Genomic DNA, 23,676 nt, shown 5'->3' with positions numbered 1-23,676 from the left:
AAGCTCGAAAGTCTTCAAACTGGTGCTTGCTTGATGGCACTGCATGCTTGGCAGGGAGCGTAATTGAACGAGAAGAATTAATGTTAGTAAACAGCGGTTCCTTATCAAGGTGCCGTATTGCCCTCCCTTGTCACACAGGCAGCACGTGATCACGCTGCCACTCCCGCACGGCGCGCCTCTCACCCGCTCTGCAATCTTTATTGTTCGGCAGATTCTAAGCCTGTTCTCGACGAGCCAACGTAACGTCGCAAAGGAATTAAGAGTGTCTGAAAAATGGCTTTTCAAATGCCATGAATGTTCTGAACGGTACAGAGCGTCTCCAGGAGACATCATGCGCCCGTGGTGAAGGCATCACTGGGCATGAACGTGCACTTTTATTTCTTGCAGTTGCCGATTGCCTCTAGAATGGTGATGTCATATTAAATATCCCTACACTAATACTCTTATCAAGGATAAACCTCTAATTGGCTTTCCAAAGGTTTAATCGTGTACGTATGTTGAGCTTCTTCCACATCGTGCGTAGCCAACTGCGTGAATAGAAGGTGCTGGGGAAGTACAACAAACTAAACACAAAACGCAGTTATCAAGAAATTCGTTTTCAATCTATACCTAAAAGTACGTATCTCAGTGGCTCCCAAGTATCGGAAGAGCGTTCCTGACGCCCGCAGAAGCGCATCTGAGAACGCGCGACGCAGGGACCATCTTTGTTCGATGGCCAGCCAAAAGCCACTGTGAGAATGGGGGAGATTCAAGTGAATTCCGCTGCTGGATGAAGGCCTCCCCAGACCGACGCCGTCTCTCATGGCCCGGCGATGTAACACTCCACCTAGCGCAAGCACACCACGAGCCGACCAGCGTCGCTCCACCTCCGCGGCGGACGTCCTCTCGGCCGCGTGCCCTCGCTTGGCTGCCACCAAATCGCGGCTCTCATCCACCAGCCACCATCCGCTCGAGCGGCGCGTCATGCCCAAGCTCGCTCGCTCTCCCCAACAGTCAAAGCGATGGCTTTCACCTGCATGCTCTCCGATTCATGTGTTCCTTTTTATGCCTCGCAGTATAGTTCCATGCATGCACCTCTGCACACTTTTTTAGCAGGATGTCGAGCTTTTGTTATAATTTTGTCAATGCCCAGCCTCGTCTCAAACGGTGTCAGACCAGAGGACGCCAAAAGGCGTCCAGCACAAAGACAATGCCACTATCAGAGTAATGAGAGCTAGGGGTGAGCATCTACATCATGGGACCTCCTTTTGTTTGTATTTTCACCACAAGTATTGTGGTTAATGCAGACACAATTCCTTGCAAAAAGGTTTCAGTTTGGTGTTTTAACATCTTAACACCTGTTTTGTTTGCAGAAAGGGTAAAACCTATTCGTATATTTTGATACTGGCAAGGGAGTGTAATTGTATATTTATGAGTGTACAATGGCTTTAACATCCATTATTTATCCAGAAATCTACACTCAGGTGTTTTCTGATTATAATGTGTGTAGTGAGCACCCTGCCACTACATATGTATGGCAAAGCACCAGGCTATAAAATATTGTTTTAGCAAATAGTGCCATAGTTCAATTCATGTTTATTCATGTGATCGTAAGTAGTACTCAATATTAAACAATTATAAAAGTTTAAAGTTAGCTATGCCGAAGTAATCTTAAAAAATTGTAGCCAAGAAAAAAATATTAAAATGTATCCCGAAGCAGAGCTACAAAGTGTCTCCTATTGAGTAGTTATGACAAAAAGACGTTCACTACATTAGCAACACGCATGGATTACATGCTCTTGAGATTACGTTTAGACATAAAACGTCTCACTATATCATCACGTGAAATGTGTGGTAATTCTATAAACAGTCAAACATTGTCCTGGTTCAATAAAGCCAGAGGGCCCCAGTCACAAGTCTATTTTCACCGTTATTCCAGCAGCGTCTCAATGGCACCGTCACGGCATGAAACAGCCATTGTCTCTCGAACTTCTCTCGCACCGTACATGGCTAGCCGTGCTCAGCAGAGGTGCAACTCGTGCCACAAATGCAACATCCACAAATCACAAAACCCAACACATTTCTCAATAACGATGTTGCCTTAAGTGAAAACAACATATACATGCAACAGGAGACTTGCATTAAGATTATTTAGATAAGTTTAGTGCTATAAATGTCCAAATGATGAACCACTTTGTTGAGCGATCATTTGTGACGAGGTTGCTTATAAAAAATAAGTTCATACCTGAGTGAGCTTTGCCTGGTAGGATGGGAATGGTATAGTTTTATTTGTTTGTGTTTGAATTATTTATTTACCTTTCTTGTACTTTGCACTATTATCATGTTTTTGTATTTTTTGTTGTTGTAACGATCTTACCCGCCCCTACCGGATATGTGAAAGAGAGCTACATAGCTCATTGGATTCCTCCAGAATAAATATTCTGATTCTGACTTTTCAGGGCAATGGCTTTTCTTCTCGGCGCACCAAAGTGCTAGTGCCCCGCTTCCAATGGAGTAGGTAGCACCGAATCATTGGTTTAAATGGCTCGGAGCTCAAGGCGAGCAGGCTTGGGTGAGCGCAGCGTCACGGCGACCGCTCTCGAGCGCCCTGGCTCGTGCGGCCAGCGCCGAGAGCGTGCGGCGAGCGCCGAGAGCGTGCGGCGAGCGCCGAGAGCGTGCGGCGGCCCATTCTGAAACTTTGTTGCGGTATTTCCGCACCACGGTTTTTGAAGGCTTTTTCGTGGTGCGCTAATCTTTTGAGAGAACTGCAAAATGGGAGCCATGCATGCACACAACCAGGGTGACTGATGATGAAAACAAATAAGATGTGAATAAAATAAGCAATGCTTTTGGTGATTATGTTATGGCAATGACATCAAACAGCTCTGTTCTGCCTTTCGAATTCGAGGTGAAAGAATGTGGAACCACGTGAGCTCTCTTGCTAATCTGAAACAGACCCTGCAACACTCTTCATGTGAAGTGCTCTTCCCAATAACATCTGGCAATTCAGCAGCGTTTGCTCCACAGTCCTGACTGCTGATGAGACCAGGTCGAAACCAGCCCCAGAGTCTGCTTCCTTAAACACATTCTGCTTGACAATACTGGTATGGAAAGTCACAAGGCTGATGGACTAAAACATTACACTTCTATTTGTATGAGAAGTATTTTTTGTTATTCTTCTCCCCACTGGCGGTGGCACGTACCCCCCCCCCCCCCCCCAATGATCTGATCGAAATCCCTAATTTCGATCGGATCATTGGGGTTTATTAGTAATAAAACGGCATTTTGCGACCCCCACTGCCACTGTGTAGCATATTACTACGTGCCAGGGACTCAATGAGATGATAGGAACATAGTCCGAGTCCATAATTGGCAATAACGGCAAAGCAATTATAAGTGACTCACAAAATTGTGCGCAGTTGTGTATACAGTAAACGACTTCCCTGAAGGCATTCACCTTCAGCGAGCGCGATGCCGATCACACACGGTTCGAATTCGACCCTCGATAGTTGGCTGCACCATCGCCGCACACGCGTCGAATAAAAAGCAAGGGACAGGTCCTTACTTACTAACAACTCCTATCATTTTTCATCGCTGGAGGGGTTGCCCCCCTTCTACCTGAAAACCCTGGCTCCGCCATTCTTCTCCCGCACCTCCAATTACCAGTTAGCGACGTATGGTGCGAAAGAAGTTCAACATACATACATACAAGACACAGAACATATCTCTGCTTATGTATTCTGTACGCTGGATTTAAGGTGACCGGATGTGTAGTCACGCCACATTTGTTGTTCATCAAAGCACCCTGGGTGCCACATGATGGGTTGGCCACGTTAGTGGAATGTAAAGTTTTCTTAAACGGTTAAATCTAGGATTTACAGTGCAGCACCTGCTTGCTGACCAAGTGCGTCACGCCAAGTGGCTTAAAGTCATTCATTCCCTTTAGCGGCTCTAAACTGCCAAGCCAAGGGTCACGGTGCAGGCCTCTCTGCCACTCGAGTAAAGGAACTTGGAAGCTGCTGAACATATTAAAAAATATGCAAGCGGAACTCCATTCAGTCTCCACATATGAATAAAAAAATATTTTTTGCCACTTTTTCCATCAGCTTTTTTGTGTTGAAGGGGCCATAGTTGAGATGGGAATGCTCTTGCTAATAACATGTGGTAACCTCGCAGTATTTTCTTTTAATAAGCCTGACTGATGATGAGATCCGGGTCAAAACCGGTCAACAGTTTGCTTGCTTTAAACATTTCTGCTGGATATTGGTCTGGAGAGCTAATAGGCTGATGGACTAATTGTTGTATTTATTATAATTATTATTACTTGCGAAGAGAAAGTATGTCTCTATATTGTGAATACTTTCACCAAAAATGCTCCACAGCAACAGATGAGTTTATAAAGAACACGGCACCTACAATAGACTGTAGACCACATTCACTTTCCAAGTGAAACCAGACGGTAAACAATGGCAATGAATCCTTGAAACTTCGCATGATAATGTGCACCTTCAATTAATTCTGCATTGCCTCCTTCATCAAACAAGTGTTTCTGAACACGTTTCTGAAATGTTTTTTGCTAAAAGATACGTAGAGCACTGTACACACACACATTGCCACATGCCGACACTCGCTGAAAAACCTCTGCATTCATAATAACAATTAGTATTGCCATCGCATCACACGCCACCAAGCAGAGGGAGGGTCACCCCAGACACATTGGGTGCACGTCAAGGATACATTCCCAGTATGACGGCTTCCAGACACTTGATGGGAAGAGATTCTTGCACCATCTCACGAGCGGAATCCATAAGCCTGTTGGGAGGCAGACGTCCATTAATCCACTGTGTGCCAAACGATTGGAGGGTTGGCATCGATACAGCTCTAAGTGAAAACAGACATGGGATAGCTTGGAAAGGCCTGGGGCTTTTTTTTTGCTCCATGCAATGAGCAAATTCAGTGTTATTATGTGGCCCCTAAATTATTATTAATACAACACTTTTTACCCTGGAAAGCCTAACGACTCTGTTTCAGGAGGATACTGCCACAATTTTTGCAGAAGGGGACAATAGCTGTTATGTTTATTCCAATTGAGTAGTTTATTGGGGTAATTTTGGTATTATTGTTGTTGGTAAATTTGTACCACGATATCGGCACACAATGGCCTCCTCTTGCGAATGGTGTCATGGGATCTTTAACGTCCGCTGTGAAGCAGACGCCGCATACGTTTACGTTTGACAGAACCACAGTACGAGTCAAGGCGGCCGCTAGATTAGAACGGCGGACCTCTGGTGACATGAATAATGAAGCTCTCATCAACATGACGCAGTGCCTCGTGAGTGGGTTTCCTCCCATATATGCCGTTTGTGTTACTTTCTGCACACTGCTCGACTTTGTAATTCCCTCCCATCATCTTTCCTCCAAGTTCTGTAAACCTTACTCAACTCAAGAAATGTATTAACTCATGCATATTACGTCGTTAACTCATGTATATTACGTCGTTAACTCATGTATATTACGTCGTTAACTCATGTATATTACGTCGTTAACTCATGTATATTACGTCGTTAACTCATGTATATTACGTCGTTAACTCATGTATATTACGTCGTTAACTCATGTATATTACGTCGTTAACTCATGTATATTACGTCGTTAACTCATGTATATTACGTCGTTAACTCATGTATATTACGTCGTTAACTCATGTATATTACGTCGTTAACTCATGTATATTACGTCGTTAACTCATGTATATTACGTCGTTAACTCATGTATATTACGTCGTTAACTCATGTATATTACGTCGTTAACTCATGTATATTACGTCGTTAACTCATGTATATTACGTCGTTAACTCATGTATATTACGTCGTTAACTCATGTATATTACGTCGTTAACTCATGTATATTACGTCGTTAACTCATGTATATTACGTCGTTAACTCATGTATATTACGTCGTTAACTCATGTATATTACGTCGTTAACTCATGTATATTACGTCGTTAACTCATGTATATTACGTCGTTAACTCATGTATATTACGTCGTTAACTCATGCATATTACGTCGTTAACTCATGCATATTACGTCGTTAACTCATGTATATTACGTCGTTAACTCATGCATATTACGTCGTTAACTCATGCATATTACGTCGTTAACTCATGCATATTACGTCGTTAACTCATGTATATTACGTCGTTAACTCATGTATATTACGTCGTTAACTCATGCATATTACGTCGTTAACTCATGCATATTACGTCGTTAACTCATGTATATTACGTCGTTAACTCATGCATATTACGTCGTTAACTCATGCATATTACGTCGTTAACTCATGCATATTACGTCGTTAACTCATGTATATTACGTCGTTAACTCATGTATATTACGTCGTTAACTCATGCATATTACGTCGTTAACTCATGCATATTACGTCGTTAACTCATGTATATTACGTCGTTAACTCATGCATATTACGTCGTTAACTCATGCATATTACGTCGTTAACTCATGCATATTACGTCGTTAACTCATGTATATTACGTCGTTAACTCATGCATATTACGTCGTTAACTCATGTATATTACGTCGTTAACTCATGTATATTACGTCGTTAACTCATGTATATTACGTCGTTAACTCATGTATATTACGTCGTTAACTCATGTATATTACACCTTCAGGAATGGTTTACTGTTCGCTGCCTTGGTATTTGGGGCCTCTGGGCATTTGCTCAGTAATCATAATTGAATATTGTTTAAATATATATGTATTTACACTGAACTGTTATAATGTATTGCTGGTTATTTAAACTGTGAATCACGAGATAACATTCCTGTTATGCATATACACAGACAAGTCAAGTGCATGGCCTGACAGTGTGGGGTATTAAACTTCTGTGTGTGCTATATTCCATGATGACATAAGCACGTGTGAAACGGTTGCACAAGGCATGCATCCACATTAGTTTCCACGTGGAAAAAACGACAGCCGTTATATGACTGGACTGAAAGTCTGAAGCCCGTGGTTATGCCTCATAACCACGACTGTTCAGACAAAGGCATCTTATCACTCAACTTGTGGTGCGTCAGAAATGAGAATTCTTGCATGTGGCTCATATTGGTGATGTGAGTCACTGCAAATATCGAGGTTCTCAGAGGGCAAGGCACTGCATCGAGCCACATCCAAGGCGAGAATTGTGAAAGGCGTTAATATACCGGGGCTATTGTACGTGCCGTCTAAAACACGTGTTGTTCACAACCTGAACATGACACTCCTGAATAAATAACACGTTTAATAAATGCTTCCTTGAATTCTACACAAGCGTAATAACCCTCTATAAACGTTGCAGATGCCATTGTGCAGCTAGAATTTCCGGATTTTATAATTCTACATATTATCATCATCATCAGGCATGTTCGATCCACTCCTGAAAGCCTACCCAATTTGTCACCATCCATCACAGTCTCGTGGCTATGATTCATTATGACAACTACGACTATGCCTGCCTACCCAAAAACATCTCACCGAATCTCACGTGAACATTATTTCTGGAGGGTCCTGCCAAGTTTTTTTTTAAGTATGGGGCGAGCATTGCTCCATATATATATTCCCTTTGAATAATTTGGTGCAACAATCTATCTCGCTTCTGCACACAATGCGATGTCACCGTTCCATCTCTCATCTTCTCGGCCGTGTTCCCTACGATGGCTGCTGCCACTCCATCGTTCGTCTCGGCGATCGGCCAAATCATCCTGTCTCCTCGTGTTGTGTCCTGCTCGAGCCGGCTTGCTTTTCTTCAGCGTCAAGACGACGTCTCTACATTGTGTTCTGTCTCTCTCAGAAACCTGCGATGCTCAGCACCTCTTTGCGCACTTTTCAGCAATTGTTCCATTTTCTTTGTCAATGAACCACGTTTCCCATCCATTTATCCGAGCAGGTTTTACTTGGAATGATTCGGAATGATCTTCCTTAGGTACAATGCTATGTTGCTGCTTATCATCGAAAAGCACTCAAACTGGCTCTCGCTCATCACTTTATTTCATCACATTTATCCTGCTTGCCCAAGGCGCACCATACTATGATGTGTTACAGTCACATCCATTCCCAAATCTTCATTTGTTTAGAAAATTTGAAATGCTACAAATCATTCACGGAGATGCAGATTGCAAGAAGAAAGTAGCAAAATACATTCTCAGAAGAGGAGTCACGCAAGGAGACACGCTCTTGCCACAGTTATTCACAGCGATATTAGATGTGTTCTGAAAATTGGATTGGAGAAAAAAAAAAAGAGTATATATATTAATGGTGAAGATGTTAAACTGTATCATACTTGATGGTGACATTGTCAGGATAACAACCAGTGGAAATTAATGCCAGCAAATGATTGAGAAACTTTGCAAAGGCTTCAAAGTGTTCCTCAAGATAACTAGCATGCACAGTACCGTATACATACACACAGCACAGTTTATATTTTAACAATAGTTTAGTGCATTTTAAGTAAGGAGTGTTATTTTGTATATGATACGTTAATTTTGTTTTAATCCAAAACGAGACAGAGTGAACACGGTTACTTACCCAACCAACGGCCTGCTTTTGCGAATCTCAAAGAACTGAGTCCCAGTGTGATTATATCTGTGTCAAGAACACGCTTAGGAAGAAAACAAGCAGCCAACAGCGCTGCGGACAGGCGGAAGCCGACGTTGTAAAATATGCACACGACTTGAGAGCCAAAAGCTCCAGGTTCAGAAACGATATTTCATACTCTTCTATATTGGCACCGATATCATTAGAAACATCGCCAATGTTGTAATTGTATCATACACCGATGTGTACTTTATGTGTAGAGCTTCGCATAGAAATACTATGCCATCAAGCTTATTAGTTTGTACTAACGAGCAACAACACATTTTAGGAGTCTAATAAAAAAAAGATCCACATTTCATAGAGATTTTCTGACATTGATCCAAAATGCAAACGCAACTCTCGTGGAAATACTCTGCTCTGTCGACCCGCCGAGAGATAAGGGCACGAGTGGCCCCATTCCCATGGTCCCTTCGAGGGGCTGGAAGTCTGTGGCAGACGGCCACAACTTTCACCACAGAGCACATGACGCACATAAGCCTGCACTGTCATGCAAATCCCCAGTGCCGCACAGTGTCTCACTGTTGTGTGGACACAACGGACAGATTGTGCCTTGCGGATGTCCGTGAATGGATCCAATACATCGCGATGTACGCACTCTATAGCTACTGTAGTTGACACAAAGGTGTCATCCGCGATGAAATGTAATTAGATCGTGGTGGAGCGATGACTGCACGACGCCATGAACGCGGGGACGCGCTAACATCAGTGGCGAGTGAAGTCTTAAGTGGTCACGGCCCCGCTCCGCTCCCCCTCTCAACACCCTCTGCCAAGCCGCACCGACCAACATTGGGGAAGTATGGCCAAACAATCCCCATAACTGACACGGTGTGGGGGGCCTTCATCCAGTAGGGGATTGACAAAGGAATTCACGTGAGATGTATTCTTCGACAAGACAGTAGTTTGAAAGGAAGGCGAGGGTGACTGCGAGGGTTGGGTGGTACGTGCAGCGTACGCCTCTCCAGTATTTGGCTGCTGCTATAAATTGACACTCGACAAGCCACTTCGTCGACGTGTCGTTTGTGGCCAACTCGCTTCTGAAGAAGAGCTCGACAGCTCAGTTGGTGTTACCTGGTGAAATAAAGCATTGGTTAGTTTTATATTGTTGGTTCTTTCGGTAAAGTCACGGTAAAGTCACGTATATATGAATTCCTGCAGTCACGGAAGTTTTAAGTCTGGTTAATTTTTTGAAACTCTGAAGTTGTCCTCAACAGACGTTGGGGAACACATGGGGCTCAGGTCTCGGTGCGACGTGTCGCCGACACCGTGGCAGACACGTGCAGGTTTGGAGGGATGAGACTCGTCCAGGAGAATAAAAATCAAACGACCGAGTTCAAACTGACGAGTAATTGTGATTCTTTAATACATTCACTTCTTTCGCACCGTACGGTAGCCAACCGTGCTAATAACTTGTTATCAGTGCATGCATCAGATGGATTGCCGATTTCCGTTTCACCAATCCCAATTTTGTGATGTTGCGTGTAACTGCGTCACTATCACTTTCATCTTCTTTTTTATTTTCAACGATAGCAGATGACCAATTAAGAGTTGTTATCGAATTGAGGTAAATTCACAACTGATTATAGCGAATTCGATTCCAATTAGAAAACGCATATTTTGAAAAGAACCCACAGAATGGATTGAGAAAGATACACTGGCACAGAGCATGCCCATATGGTCGTGTTGCAATTGCAACGTCTAACGCTGCACACGCACACTGCTCTATATGAGGACATTTGAAGCTGCAGTCCCTTGTAGGGGCGAGCTTACTTAAGGTCTACTCAAGCAGTCAACACGTTCACAGCGGTCAACTGTTTACGATCATACTTGAATGGGCCGATCGCTCCGATGCATAACGCACGGAGCTGTGCATGCACGTTACATGCGCGGATCATCGTGACGTCGCGCACACATTTCGTTCACGACAGTAAGTTTTTTTATTCCACGTTACATTTGCGAGCTCAGGCAGGCACCTCTAGTACATATTGGATCGATTCTCTTTTCTGTGAGGGCAATATAATTGGAAACTCAATGGCTACTATATTTTTGTTCCATGAGAGCACTCGGATTGAATTGCCTGGCTCCTTTCATGGTAACATGACACGTCTGCAGGAACGGCTCTGTCAGCAGAAACGTTACTTTGTAACCAATTTGAGTTGACAATGGAAAGAATGGCCGAATTAACACTTGGCAAAGCGTCTACGCCGCGTAGCACAGTACAGTCGTTGTAATTCACATGCTAAACTGTTTCCTCGGCGTACTGGCAGCAATCGTCGGATTTCAGGCTCTGCACAACTTTCAGCCACATCCACTTATTTAAACTTGACTATCCTCATCGTGTTCTATGCAAAGACTGTTCCTGCCATAGAAATGCAGAGTTGGCAGCACTGATTCAGGGCCACCAACAAATGAGCGGTGCAAAACATGACGGCTGAACTCCACGTCGTGTGAAGTTTGAGCGAGCAGACAATTTGTCAGGCCGGTTTAAAGATTTGTGTTATTTCACCGAGTCCATTTTTGTACTGCTCTAAGCAGTGCACACAAAACCCATTACAGTGTCGCATCCTTTTGCATTGACATGGAAAGGGTTTCACGGTCTTAAACATTGAAAACAGAATCTGCAAACATTCGATATGCACTCACCATGAGAGTGTTTGCAAATTGCAGTGGTGATTTGAAGTTTCGTTTCACAATTCTGTCTACGACCAAATAACCATGAATATGCCCTATCCAACGTTGCATTGTACTTCAACGCTCCAACAACTATGCTCCCCACCTTCACTAACCGGCATTGACCAGCGTGGTGACATATGGTCAAATAGTGCCTCTGACCTGCATCGCTTGGGGAGGCCCTCATCCAGCAGTGAATCAGTAAAAAGGACTGTACATGTATACATCATAACTTTGGAAAGAGTCACTATAAATGTCTCTACTCTGCAAACAAATTTGTGACGCGCACTATGTTTTTGCTATTTGTTTATTCAGTGTGAAAGTGGTCATATACAAACACATATTTCTTATGCCCATTCATTCTATGCGGTCAAGCGAGCTGGTCAAAATGTTTTAAGGATAGAATAGGGCACCTAACAGGTTACACCTTTCTCATTTAAACTGTATTGAAAGCATTATCATTATGAAAATAAATAAGTAAAATAAGTTACTTTCAAAATCAGTTTGTGAGCAGCTGCTATGTGGATTATTGACCACATCGCAAGGATCGTGAAAGGGGGCAGCAACATCCAGCAGTGGCTTGATCATGGCTGATGAAGAATGGTCGAGTAGTTAGAGGTCACCGCATTATCTTGAACAGTAAAGTATGAGGTGTGTGTACATTAAATTAAACGTTCCGTCAGCAAAACTCTCCTACGTGTAGGGATAACAAGAAAGAAGACAAAGTAGTTGGTGCGTGAATTGTGTAAGGATACTGTAGTTCCCGCATGTAGTTCTGCACAGCCAGCAGGCGCTCAGGGATCGGCATCGACGGTCGAAATGTCGGCACAGCTGGAACTGGAGGCTGGAAACAAAGAGGGGAGAGAGGGGGGAGAGAGGGGAGAACACAAAAACGGGTCAACACACTCAGACGCACTCTAACGGCCGGAATTCACAAGACTCCCAAGGGCACAGAAGCAGTTTAAAAAAAGCAAGCAGGCTTCACTTCATAAGACTCGTCACCAAGTCCTTGAATAAGGCAAACTCCAAAATGGCCCAGGTCAGCTCTGAAGGGCAGAGTGCAGGGTGATAGAGTAACAACAACACCCTTTCTCAGAGACACCCAAACAACCACCACCACGATAGATACTCCAGCAACTCAAACATCACAACGGGGTCAAGGATGCAAACTGTGTGGTGCAGTGAGATCTTTATTAGTGTGTTTATCTCAAGTTGTGTTACGGCTTGAACTAATATTGTAATATAACGTCCCTGCCTTGTTTCATACCCAATGTGTAATATGATTTCAAGTAAGAGAAAAACACAAGCAGAACTGTATTCTTTGTTCTTTCGGTAAAGTCACGTAGAAGGGAAATAATAAAATAATAAAAATAAAACATTATACAAATTCTCACGACGTTTAGGCCAGAACGCAAGCAGCCGTCCTCATTGCGTTGTGGCCGAAACGTCGTGAGAATTTTTATTATTTTATTATTTCCCTTCTACGTGACTTTACCGAAAGAACCAATAAAATGAATCCCTGCAGTCACGAAAGCTTTCAATCGAAAAGCAGAACAGTATTGTCTCCACATGTAAAACAGGTACTTTATTTTAACAGCCTATTGATTTTTTCAGACCAATATTTTAAAGCAGCATTTATTTAAGCAAGACATCTCTGCACTGGTTTAGACCATCTGGATCTCATCAGTAGAGTCAGTCTTGTGAAACAAAGATGGCAAAGTTACATTACTTAAAAGGTTCTTCGGTTTATAAACCAATTAAAAACAACTCAAAAAGTACCACAATCTATAAACCCATGAACTGTATTTGCCATGAAACACTGTTCAAATTACGTCATCATATTGTTTGGTTATTTCAGTTAAGTCACGTAGATAGAAAAAATAAGAAAAATAAAGATATGTCATCATATATGTCCAAATACCAACTATGTGGGGAAACGTTGCCATGGTACCGTGGTCATGCTCACTGGACCTGCAAACCAGAGGTCACCGGTTCAATGTAAACAGTGGGAAGTTTTCTTAAATTCCCCCTTGCCTGGTCCACCTACCAAAGGGGGGGCGACCTGCGGCTCCGGAGCCGCAGGCGGTGGCTCTGTAAGGGCTGCTGCTTCGCGACGTTGTTCATCAAGGGCCACCACAGTCTCGTATTCACTACGTGCATCGCGGATCTTCAAGTATCGAGTTATTTTTTACCGAATTCGAAAAACTTGTCTCTTCTTGTTATGTTGGTTGCCGAACCCTGACCTAGCAGCAGTGCGCATGATCAAGACATTGCAGGTCTGCATCTTTACCTTTAACCTTTCCCAACCAAACATATGGGATTCGTTTGAAAATAACCAAATCATTATAAAAGCAGGATTTGGCCAATCAATTCCCGCAGACACACAAGCACATGCATACAAACTACTTGCCGGACCAAAAAAAGAAATCGATATTACACTCAAGTGCACTTGAAAAGTGTGCTCCTTAATCGTAATTAATTATCAACAATGACCTGTAAGAAGCTCATGGGGAATAAGACGGACTTTTTTATTTTACAAAAAAATTGTCCTGTGGCAGGCGAAGTGTAGGCACTCCCATCTCTTCCAAGATGTCTGTTCAACATGGAGGAGTAGGCCAAATACCTCTAGAAGTGCTCTCATGATCTAGATCTGATCACGGCCCTTCTGCCAGCAGTGGCGTATATTTATACTGGAGGAATCCGAAGAGCTATAAGAGCTTTTTCGGAGATGTCTACGAGTTTTTCACAGATGTCCACAGCAAGCAATTGCGGGGCAGACACCGTTTTCCCTTTTATAGGCAGAGGAATGTTTTCTGCTCCTATGGCTCCCTCGTGTTTGTCACAAACACAGGGAACGGTGCTTTTGAAAGCAGAGAGTTCATATAAGGTGGCCGTGAAAAAAGTATCACCCAACTGTAACCGATTACTTTTTAATTATCTGTCAAAACAAATCCTGGCCTGAACTAGCTCCCGAAATGGTGTGTTTTGTTAAGTTTGTTAAGTGGTGCGTTTTGTTAAGTTCAAAGTTCTCTAAGGTATTTTAAGATACTGCCTAGATAAGTGCTGCGGCTATAAATGAATACAGAATTTTAATAGTATATTCCACCCATGATCAAATCACCCAGAATCTAGGTGCTAGGTGGATTATTACGTGACAGGATCATGAGAGATGGTGACATTGTGGGGAGGCCGTCATCCAGCAGTGGACTGACCATAGCTGATGATGATGACATTAGACACACAATGTCCAGCAGTCTGGTTTTAAAGAAGACTGCTCACATTGTGCTCACGAGATAGAGAATATAAACAATGGTCATTTTCTTCTGTGTAGGGTAACAAATTCAATCTGAGGCACAACTGGAGAAAACATACGAGGATGCTATAATCACAGGATACGAATTCGGTACAGAATCTCAAATTCATCACCGTAATTTAGTGAGAGAGGAATTCCTGGGACGTAATTACAGCAATGCAATGATAAAAATAAATCGAACAAAAGCTGTTAAGTGCACGTGGAGAGATGCATGCGTGGAATTACACTGAATGACAGGAAGAGGAGCACACGGATCAGGGAACAAACACAAGAGACATCATATTTACTAAGGGACATGGTTTTGGGCAGGAGGAAAACAATGCCGAGAAATGACGGCCAATGGACAAAGCTGGAGGTGGAATGAAAGCCAAAGGACGGAATGTACCCACGGGGACGGCCACTGTGAAACAACGATACACTCACATGCAGGGTAAAGATGGATCATGGCATCGCAGGAGACCTTCATCCAGCAGTGGATAAACAATGGTTGATGGCTTTACCCTTTCTGGCGAGTATACAGCTGTCAAGATGTTCAAACACCGAATCGACACCTATTACAAGACATCAAGTCTGTATTTACTACACATATGTGTAGTCAAACGTGCAAACAAGGCATACATTATAAAAACATAAATGTGTGGTTAATGCAGACATAATGCCTTGTAATGTGTCTGTTTGGTATTTTTGTTGCATCATCTTGATAACGGTTGATGATGATTAAATACTCGAAAATCGTATTAAGTCACAGCATGTAACAGGTACAAGCGATGCACGCAACATTAATCAAGACCTGCCAAACGGGTAGGCCTCCGACTCCAAGAGCTCTTCTTGTGCTTTCCAAATGTGTCCCACTCGACTTGAATGTAACACTTTGTAGCGAGCACGATTTGGTCAACCGAAGCAAATGGTGAGGAAGCAGCATTACGTTTGAGCCAGCGTCTACTGCATAAATCACAAATATTTGAAATCATAGGGACAGTTTATAATTATCACTTGGATAATTATAAATGTCTTTGAACCTATCTACGTGACTTTATCGAAAGACCCAAGGATATGAATTCCTGCAGTCACGAAAGCTTTAAGTCAAGATTTAATGTCGGTATGCATACATACATACATTATGCACTCACAGTTTGAAAATATCTACACAGAATGGAGTAAACAGGTATTTCTCGATTTACAAACAAGGGATGTGTTCTTTAAAAAAACGCTTAAAGTGAACTTTTGTAAATCGGAATGGATTTTCCCATTAATTTAACACAAAAAATGTGAGATTTGTTTCGCACAGTCATTCCAACTCTACTCCTAACCTAAAAATATACACCGACTCTATCGCTTTTCACGAGACAAAAATAAAGAGCATAAACATGAAAAGTTTTCAACATTAATTAATAAAAAAAAACTTCAATAATTAACCTTTTCAGAGAACTCACCAACAGATCTGCTGCATTGTTGGAATGAATGGCAAGGTGATGTGTAGGTGTCACTGTTGCATTGTGGGACACGGTGACGTTATCGCGGATGGATGACGACGCAGCCTCCCGGATGGTGCTTCTTGTTTGATTTTTTGCCGCTTGAAATTTCGATAACACGGAAATTTGATTTTGTTGATGGAAAAGTGCCCATAATTTGTGAATTGCATTCACGCGACATTTCGACAACGTTTGTAAATCGAGACATATCTGTACATCTCATTACATTTGGTACAAATATATTGTTTTACTGTTTTGCTGCTTGGCATCTATCAACGAGAGTTGTCAGCTATAGTTTGTGTTTTTAAAATTACCCGTGTAAGACAACATGCACTCTACCATATCCACAGTGGGAAGCAACACATCACGACCAACTTAATTGCTTTGTCAGCATGTGAATTGCCATGCCGTTTGGCAGAATTCCACAACACATTTTTACACCTGCCGTTCCAAGCGGATGGCTGATTTGCTGGAAACTAGATACCAACACATACAAGAGCCCAGCAATTCCTACGTTACGTCAGCCTTATGGCATACTGTTGCACACAACCCCAGGAGAGTGGAACACATTTAAATGGATAGGGGGGCCGTGATGCTGAGAAAGCCATGTGTTTAGGCAGCCGCACACAGCGAAATGAGCCAACGAGAAAAAGCCTTCACTGCAATTGCTATTGAACAATGAAAACATACATGTTGGTCTAAAATATCTATCCGGATGTTTATACACATTCGGGTCCGTTAACGATCATTCTACAGCCCCTTCGTCGACCCACTGGTGAAGGCCTGCCCACGCCCTGTGCTTTGTGGGGGTTATTTGACCATACTTCACCACGCTGGCCAGTGGGGGTCGGTGAAGAAATAATTATACGAAAATTCCAACAACCAAAAATTGTGCCAAGAACGTCCATCTGTTACTTGGACAAGTGAAAGCCCATACAAAGATTTACGGTACATCACATTAATTCTCTGACACCTTCTAAAGCGCGTACATACTAAATCTTGACTTAAAGCTTTCGTGACTGCAGGAATTCATATTATTTGGGTCTTTCGGTAAAGTCACGTAGATAGGTTCAAAGAAAATAACTAAAAACTACGACGATTCGATCGCAACACAAGCGGTCGTCATCAGGAAAGGGGGGGGGGGTTAGCTTCTAAAGACAACCGCTTATAAAGGTTTGAAATGGAAGTGTGAGCCCACTGCATTAAAACAATGATCAGCCACGGCCGAGATATTGGTCCTACCGTGCTTCAGATCTGCCTCATGTTCACGAATATGGTCGGAGACATGTCGCTTAGTTTCCTCAATGTAACTACTGCCGCAGACACAGCTTAGTTTGTAGACGCCAGGGTATTACATGTCAGGGGTCACATCCTTCACAAATGGGATCAGATCACGATTTTTATGTGCTGTGTTATATTGAACCTGGATCTTGTGTTTGTTCCTTCTAAGACGAAGGTACTTTGCAAACCCACTGGCTATCAACAAAGATACAATTTCAACAGAGAAGATGGGTACAAACTGAGCAATCATTGGAAGGAGGTTATTAACCAGTTAAAGTCATAGCTGGCTGTGATGTTCCCAGCCTACCACCTTCCGATGTTAGTTGTTATTTTCGGCTCTCTGATTTTCTACATTAACAGATTAAATGTCTCACTAACACAGCTACACACTCTAACACAGCTACCTCCCTAGCCATCCTCGAGGCTGCTGCTTCACGATCTACCATCAACATGCCAATCTCTCACATCAACATGCTAATCTCTCACATCAACATGCTCATCTCTCACATTAACACGCTCATCTCTCACATCAACATGCTCATCTCTCACATTAACATGCTCATCTCTCACATCAACATGCTCATCTCTCACATTAACATGCTCATCTCTCACATCAACATGCTCATCTCTCACATTAACATGCTCATCTCTCACATCAACATGCTCATCTCTCACATTAACACGCTCATCTCTCACATCAACATGCTCATCTCTCACATTAACATGCTCATCTCTCACATCAACATGCTCATCTCTCACATTAACATGCTCATCTCTCACATTAACATGCTCATCTCTCACATCAACATGCTCATCTCTCACATCAACATGCTCATCTCTCACATCAACATGCTCATCTCTCACATCAACATGCTCATCTCTCACATTAACACGCTCATCTCTCACATCAACATGCTCATCTCTCACATTAACATGCTCATCTCTCACATCAACATGCTCATCTCTCACATTAACATGCTCATCTCTCACATTAACACGCTCATCTCTCACATCAACATGCTCATCTCTCACATCAACATGCTCATCTCTCACATCAACATGCTCATCTCTCACATCAACATGCTCATCTCTCACATTAACACGCTCATCTCTCACATCAACATGCTCATCTCTCACATTAACATGCTCATCTCTCACATCAACATGCTCATCTCTCACATTAACATGCTCATCTCTCACATCAACATGCTCATCTCTCACATTAACATGCTCATCTCTCACATCAACATGCTCATCTCTTACATTAACTCGCCGTGGAGGATGCTCGGCGATCTTGCATTGACATGCTCATTTTTGCCTGGCAGCCCTTTGATTGGTGGAAAGCCCACCACCGCCGCGGCTCGCTGCCCACCACTTGCATTGGCTGCTGACATTTGGGATATGCCCATTTCAAACCTTTATAAGCAGTTGTCTTTAGAAGCTAACCCCCCTTTTCCTGATGACGACCGCTTGTGTTGCGATCGAAACGTCGTAGTTTTTTGTTATTTTCTTTAAACCTATCTACGTGACTTTACCGAAAGACCCAAATAATACGCAAACATACTGTATGTAAGTTGGTTTAGTCTTGAATCAGAAATCCCACAACAATGACCTATCGGGCCGTAAATCACAAATCAAGGCTAATACATTCGCATATTTCCGTGCGTTCTTTGCGTGCAGCACATGTAGATGAATCGTTAAATAGCACGATATTGTGGATGAAGTTGGGATGGAATGTCGACCATTTTAGTGAAAACCATGTTCAACAACACAGATAAATGGGTGGGAATGCCCCTCTGTTACCATGCACAATTCTGCACGACTAAATTTTTACCAGGGCCCCACATTTTGTGAAGCGTTGTTGACAAAAATGTGTTGAGTTTTGGGTTATCTGTTCATACAGCAATCCCTGTTAGTGGGACAGCACGTGCCGAAGCGAAAACACCAGGGACAATGACCGGATGCAGTCTCTCTGATGTGGCACGTAACCTGCCACTGAATTTGTAAACATCGCAGGGGATGCACTGTACCGAATTTAACCTACTTTTTTGGCAACGCTTATTTTTGTTTTGCCGGATGCCGCAGGTTCATCGCTAAGATAATTCGCACATTCATATCTGCAGTATTTCACCAAACCCTAGTGCTCAGCAATGCTTATGCACTGATACAGTGGATGTGAAAGAGGGTGATCACAACCAAACACCAAGTAGTGCCTAATGCGACTAAATATAAACCCCATGGCTAATTCGAGCTCTGTCTCTTCCAGACAAGCTAAATCTAAACTGCACGATATAAGCCACATACAATGTTAAATTTATCCCATTTAACTGGGGCATGTTATGCAGCAACACGGCCGTGACATAAAACAGCACACACCAAGTCAAACATTCTATTATAAAAACAACCCTGAACATAGTCCACTACAATCATCATCAGCCATGATCAATCCACAACTGGTGAATTAATGTCTCCCCAAGCCATTGCCAGTTCTCTTGATCCTGGGATTAGGTGCATCGGTCATACTTCACCACGATGGTCAATGCGGGCTGCTATGGGTGCCCCTATTAGGCAAAGTATTTAGCTCCCCAAGTCTACAAGTCTCTCTCTCTCTCAAGCTGTTGCACTGCATCAAGGCTGCGCTCAGGCAAAGAGGTAAAATGAGCCACTCACACGGACACCGCCACGCAGGTGAGCCGTGCACACACTGACACCACCACCACACAGGTGAGACGTGCACACTCCACCACCACCACCACACAGGTGAGACGACACACACTGACACCACCACCACACAGGTGAGACGTGCACACTCCACCACCACCACCACACAGGTGAGACGACACACAATGACACCACCACCACCACATAGGTGAGACGTGCACACACCACCACCACCACACAGGTGAGACGTGCACACTCCACCACCACCACCACACAGGTGAGACGACACACACTGACACCACCACCACCACCACACAGGTGAGACGTGCACACACTGACACCACCACCACCACACAGGTGAGACGTGCACACACTGACACCACCACCACCATCACCACCACCACAGGTGAGACACACACACTGACACCACCACCACACAGGTGAGACGTGCACACACTGACACCACCACCACCACCACCACACAGGTGAGACGACACACACTGACACCACCACCACCACCACACAGGTGAGACGTGCACACACCACCACCACCACACAGGTGAGACGTGCACACACTGACACCACCGCCACCACCACACAGGTGAGACGACACACACTGACACCACCACCACCACCACACAGGTGAGACGTGCACACACCACCACCACCACCACACAGGTGAGACGTGCACACACTGACACCACCACACAGGTGAGACGACACACACTGACACCACCACCACCACACAGGTGAGACGTGCACACTGCACCACCACCACACAGGTGAGACGTGCACACACTGACACCACCGCCACCACCACACAGGTGAGACGACACACACTGACACCACCACCACCACACAGGTGAGACGTGCACACACCACCACCACCACCACACAGGTGAGACGTGCACACACTGACACCACCACCACAGGTGAGACGTGCACACCGCACCACCACCACGACACAGGTGAGACGTGCACACACTGACACCACCACACAGGTGAGACGACACACACTGACACCACCACCACCACACAGGTGAGACGTGCACACTGCACCACCACCACCACACAGGTGAGACGTGCACACACTGACACCACCACCACCACACAGGTGAGACGTGCACACTGCACCACCACCACCACACAGGTGAGACGTGCACACACTGACACCACCACCACCACACAGGTGAGACGTGCACACACTGACACCACCACCACCACACAGGTGAGACGTGCACACACTGACACCACCACCACCACACAGGTGAGACGTGTACACACTGACACCACCACCACCACACAGGTGAGACGTGCACACACTGACACCACCACACAGGTGAGACGACACACACACTGACACCACCACCACCACCACCACCACACAGGTGAGACACACACTGACACCACCACCACCACAGGTGAGACGACACACACTAACTCCACCACCACCACAGGTGAGACGACACACACACTGACACCACCACCACCACAGGTGAGACGACACACACTCACTCCACCACCACCACCACCACACAGGTGAGACACACACTGACACCACCACCACCACACAGGTGAGACACACACTGACACCACCACCACACAGGTGAGACACACACTGACACCACCACCACCACACAGGTGAGACGTGCACACACTGACACCACCACCACCACACAGGTGAGACGTGCACACACTGACACCACCACCACCACACAGGTGAGACGTGTACACACTGACACCACCACCACCACACAGGTGAGACGTGCACACACTGACACCACCACACAGGTGAGACGACACACACACTGACACCACCACCACCACCACACAGGTGAGACACACACTGACACCACCACCACCACAGGTGAGACGACACACACTAACTCCACCACCACCACAGGTGAGACGACACACACACTGACACCACCACCACCACAGGTGAGACGACACACACTCACTCCACCACCACAGGTGAGACGACACACACTCACTCCACCACCACCACCACCACACAGGTGAGACACACACTGACACCACCACCACCACACAGGTGAGACACACACTGACACCACCACCACACAGGTGAGACACACACTGACACCACCACCACCACCACGCAGGTGAGCCACACACACTCCACAGGCACCACTTGCACCTGCGCCAGGGCGGCCTCTCCGCGGATGCCGCGCCCGGCGTCTCCGCCCGCGGGGTGCGCGCCCGCCACGTGGCGCCACAGGCGCTCCCACGTCGCCTCGTCCAGCGGGAAGCCGCCGCGGTTCACGTAGAAGCTGCACGGGCCGCTCTCCCCGCCGCTCTCCCCCTGCTGCTGCTGCTGCCGCTGCTGCTGCTGCTGCCCGGGGTGGCGGTGCCCATTGGAGGCGGTGGCGCCGCTCTCTCGCCGGCGGCCTCCGCCCCCGTACGCGGAGCGCTCCGACCCCGCCGAGACGAGCCCCGAGGCCCCCGGGGAGACGGCCACGCTGGCCGCAGAGCGGGCCCGGCGGAGACCCCCGGCCTGGCCGGCCTCGGTGGCCGGGGGCATCGCTTAGCGCACGGCGGAGGGGCAGTGGGGAGGAGGTGGAGGGAGAGGAGGTGGAGGAGGTGGAGGGAGAGCAGCAGCAGCAGGAGGTGCGAGGAGGAGGTGGAGGTCACGAGAGCGGCAGCGGCTACAAGGCGGCTACAAGGCGGCGGGCATTGACCCAGGTGGGCGAGGGAGACGTCTCCAGCCCATGGCCACCCTGGGGACGCTGCTGCTGCCTTTGTTGTTGTTGTTGTCTGTCGCCTCTCGATTGCTGCTTCTGCTGCTGCCGCTGCTGCTGCTTCTTCCTTTGTTCGTCTGCCGCTGCTGCTGCGGCTCCCGCGGCGAGGGCTGAACCCGCCTGGAGGCAGCAGCCCGAGGCGGAGGCAGAGGCGGCAGCAGCAGCAAAGGCGGCGGCGGCGGCGATGTCGTTGCTGCTGCTGCTGCGACTGCTGCAGTCGAACAGCGGGGACTGCCCGCGAGAGCCGGCGGACCGTGACACAGTCTGGCAGGCCCAGCTCGGTGTGTTACCACGTAGACGCGCCACAATGTAGACGCGTTATAATTATAATGATTAGTAGTATTATTATTATCGCCGGTTCCTCGATTCTCGTGATCTCTCCTGCCCGGCTGTACCCGGCGGCGTTCGCTGCGAGGTCTCGCTGCTGTCACCGCCGCTCAACGGTCCTCCATGCACCCTGTGAGATGTTCACATGGCGCACGCACGGTGCAAGACAGAAACAACAACGTTGTGTATAACAAGACAACAACAACAATGTTGTTGTGTATAACAACAACCGCGTTGCGAGTGGGTGAACCACCCAGCAGCAGGCACCGTTATATGGGACGCGCATGCGCCCTTGCAGCCAATCGGCAGCGAAGCCACGCCCCTCTGTGCTCTAGACACGCCCCCATGCTCTAGCCACGCCTTCATGCTCGAGCCACGCCCTCCATGCTCTAGCCACGCCCCCATGCTCTAGCCACGCCCCCTTTCACTTATCCACGCCCCCACCAGGTCTGGCAGTGCACCAACCGCCACCTTAGCGCCACCAAACGATTGTTTTGCCGTACGAGGCACCCACAACAACAAACACTGGGTTCAGATCGCGTACATATAAATGTGTCGTTAACC

At 45.8% G+C, this 23,676-nt stretch overlaps 1 protein-coding gene across 1 annotated transcript in view; it reads right to left on the bottom strand.

Moving 5' to 3' along the window:
• Positions 1-23,424, bottom strand: part of VASH2 (vasohibin 2) — a 41,205-nt gene extending 17,781 nt beyond the window's left edge. The window contains exons 1-4 of the mRNA XM_078868318.1: positions 22,185-23,424; positions 12,055-12,143; positions 8,564-8,620; positions 4,717-4,791 (exon numbers count right to left, since the gene is read on the bottom strand). Coding sequence (XP_078724444.1) covers positions 4,717-4,791; positions 8,564-8,620; positions 12,055-12,143; positions 22,185-22,568 — 605 coding nt within the window. The 5' untranslated portion in view covers positions 22,569-23,424. The remainder of the gene's footprint in view (positions 1-4,716; positions 4,792-8,563; positions 8,621-12,054; positions 12,144-22,184) is intronic.
• Between the last annotated feature and the right edge of the window lie 252 nt (positions 23,425-23,676).

Source organism: Lampetra fluviatilis, chromosome 25 (genome assembly GCF_964198595.1).
Source record: "Lampetra fluviatilis chromosome 25, kcLamFluv1.1, whole genome shotgun sequence".
In the NCBI taxonomy this organism is placed as follows: Eukaryota; Metazoa; Chordata; class Hyperoartia; order Petromyzontiformes; family Petromyzontidae; genus Lampetra; species Lampetra fluviatilis.
The sequence above is the reverse complement of the archived record's forward strand: the minus strand, read 5'-3'. Positions and strand labels throughout refer to the sequence as shown.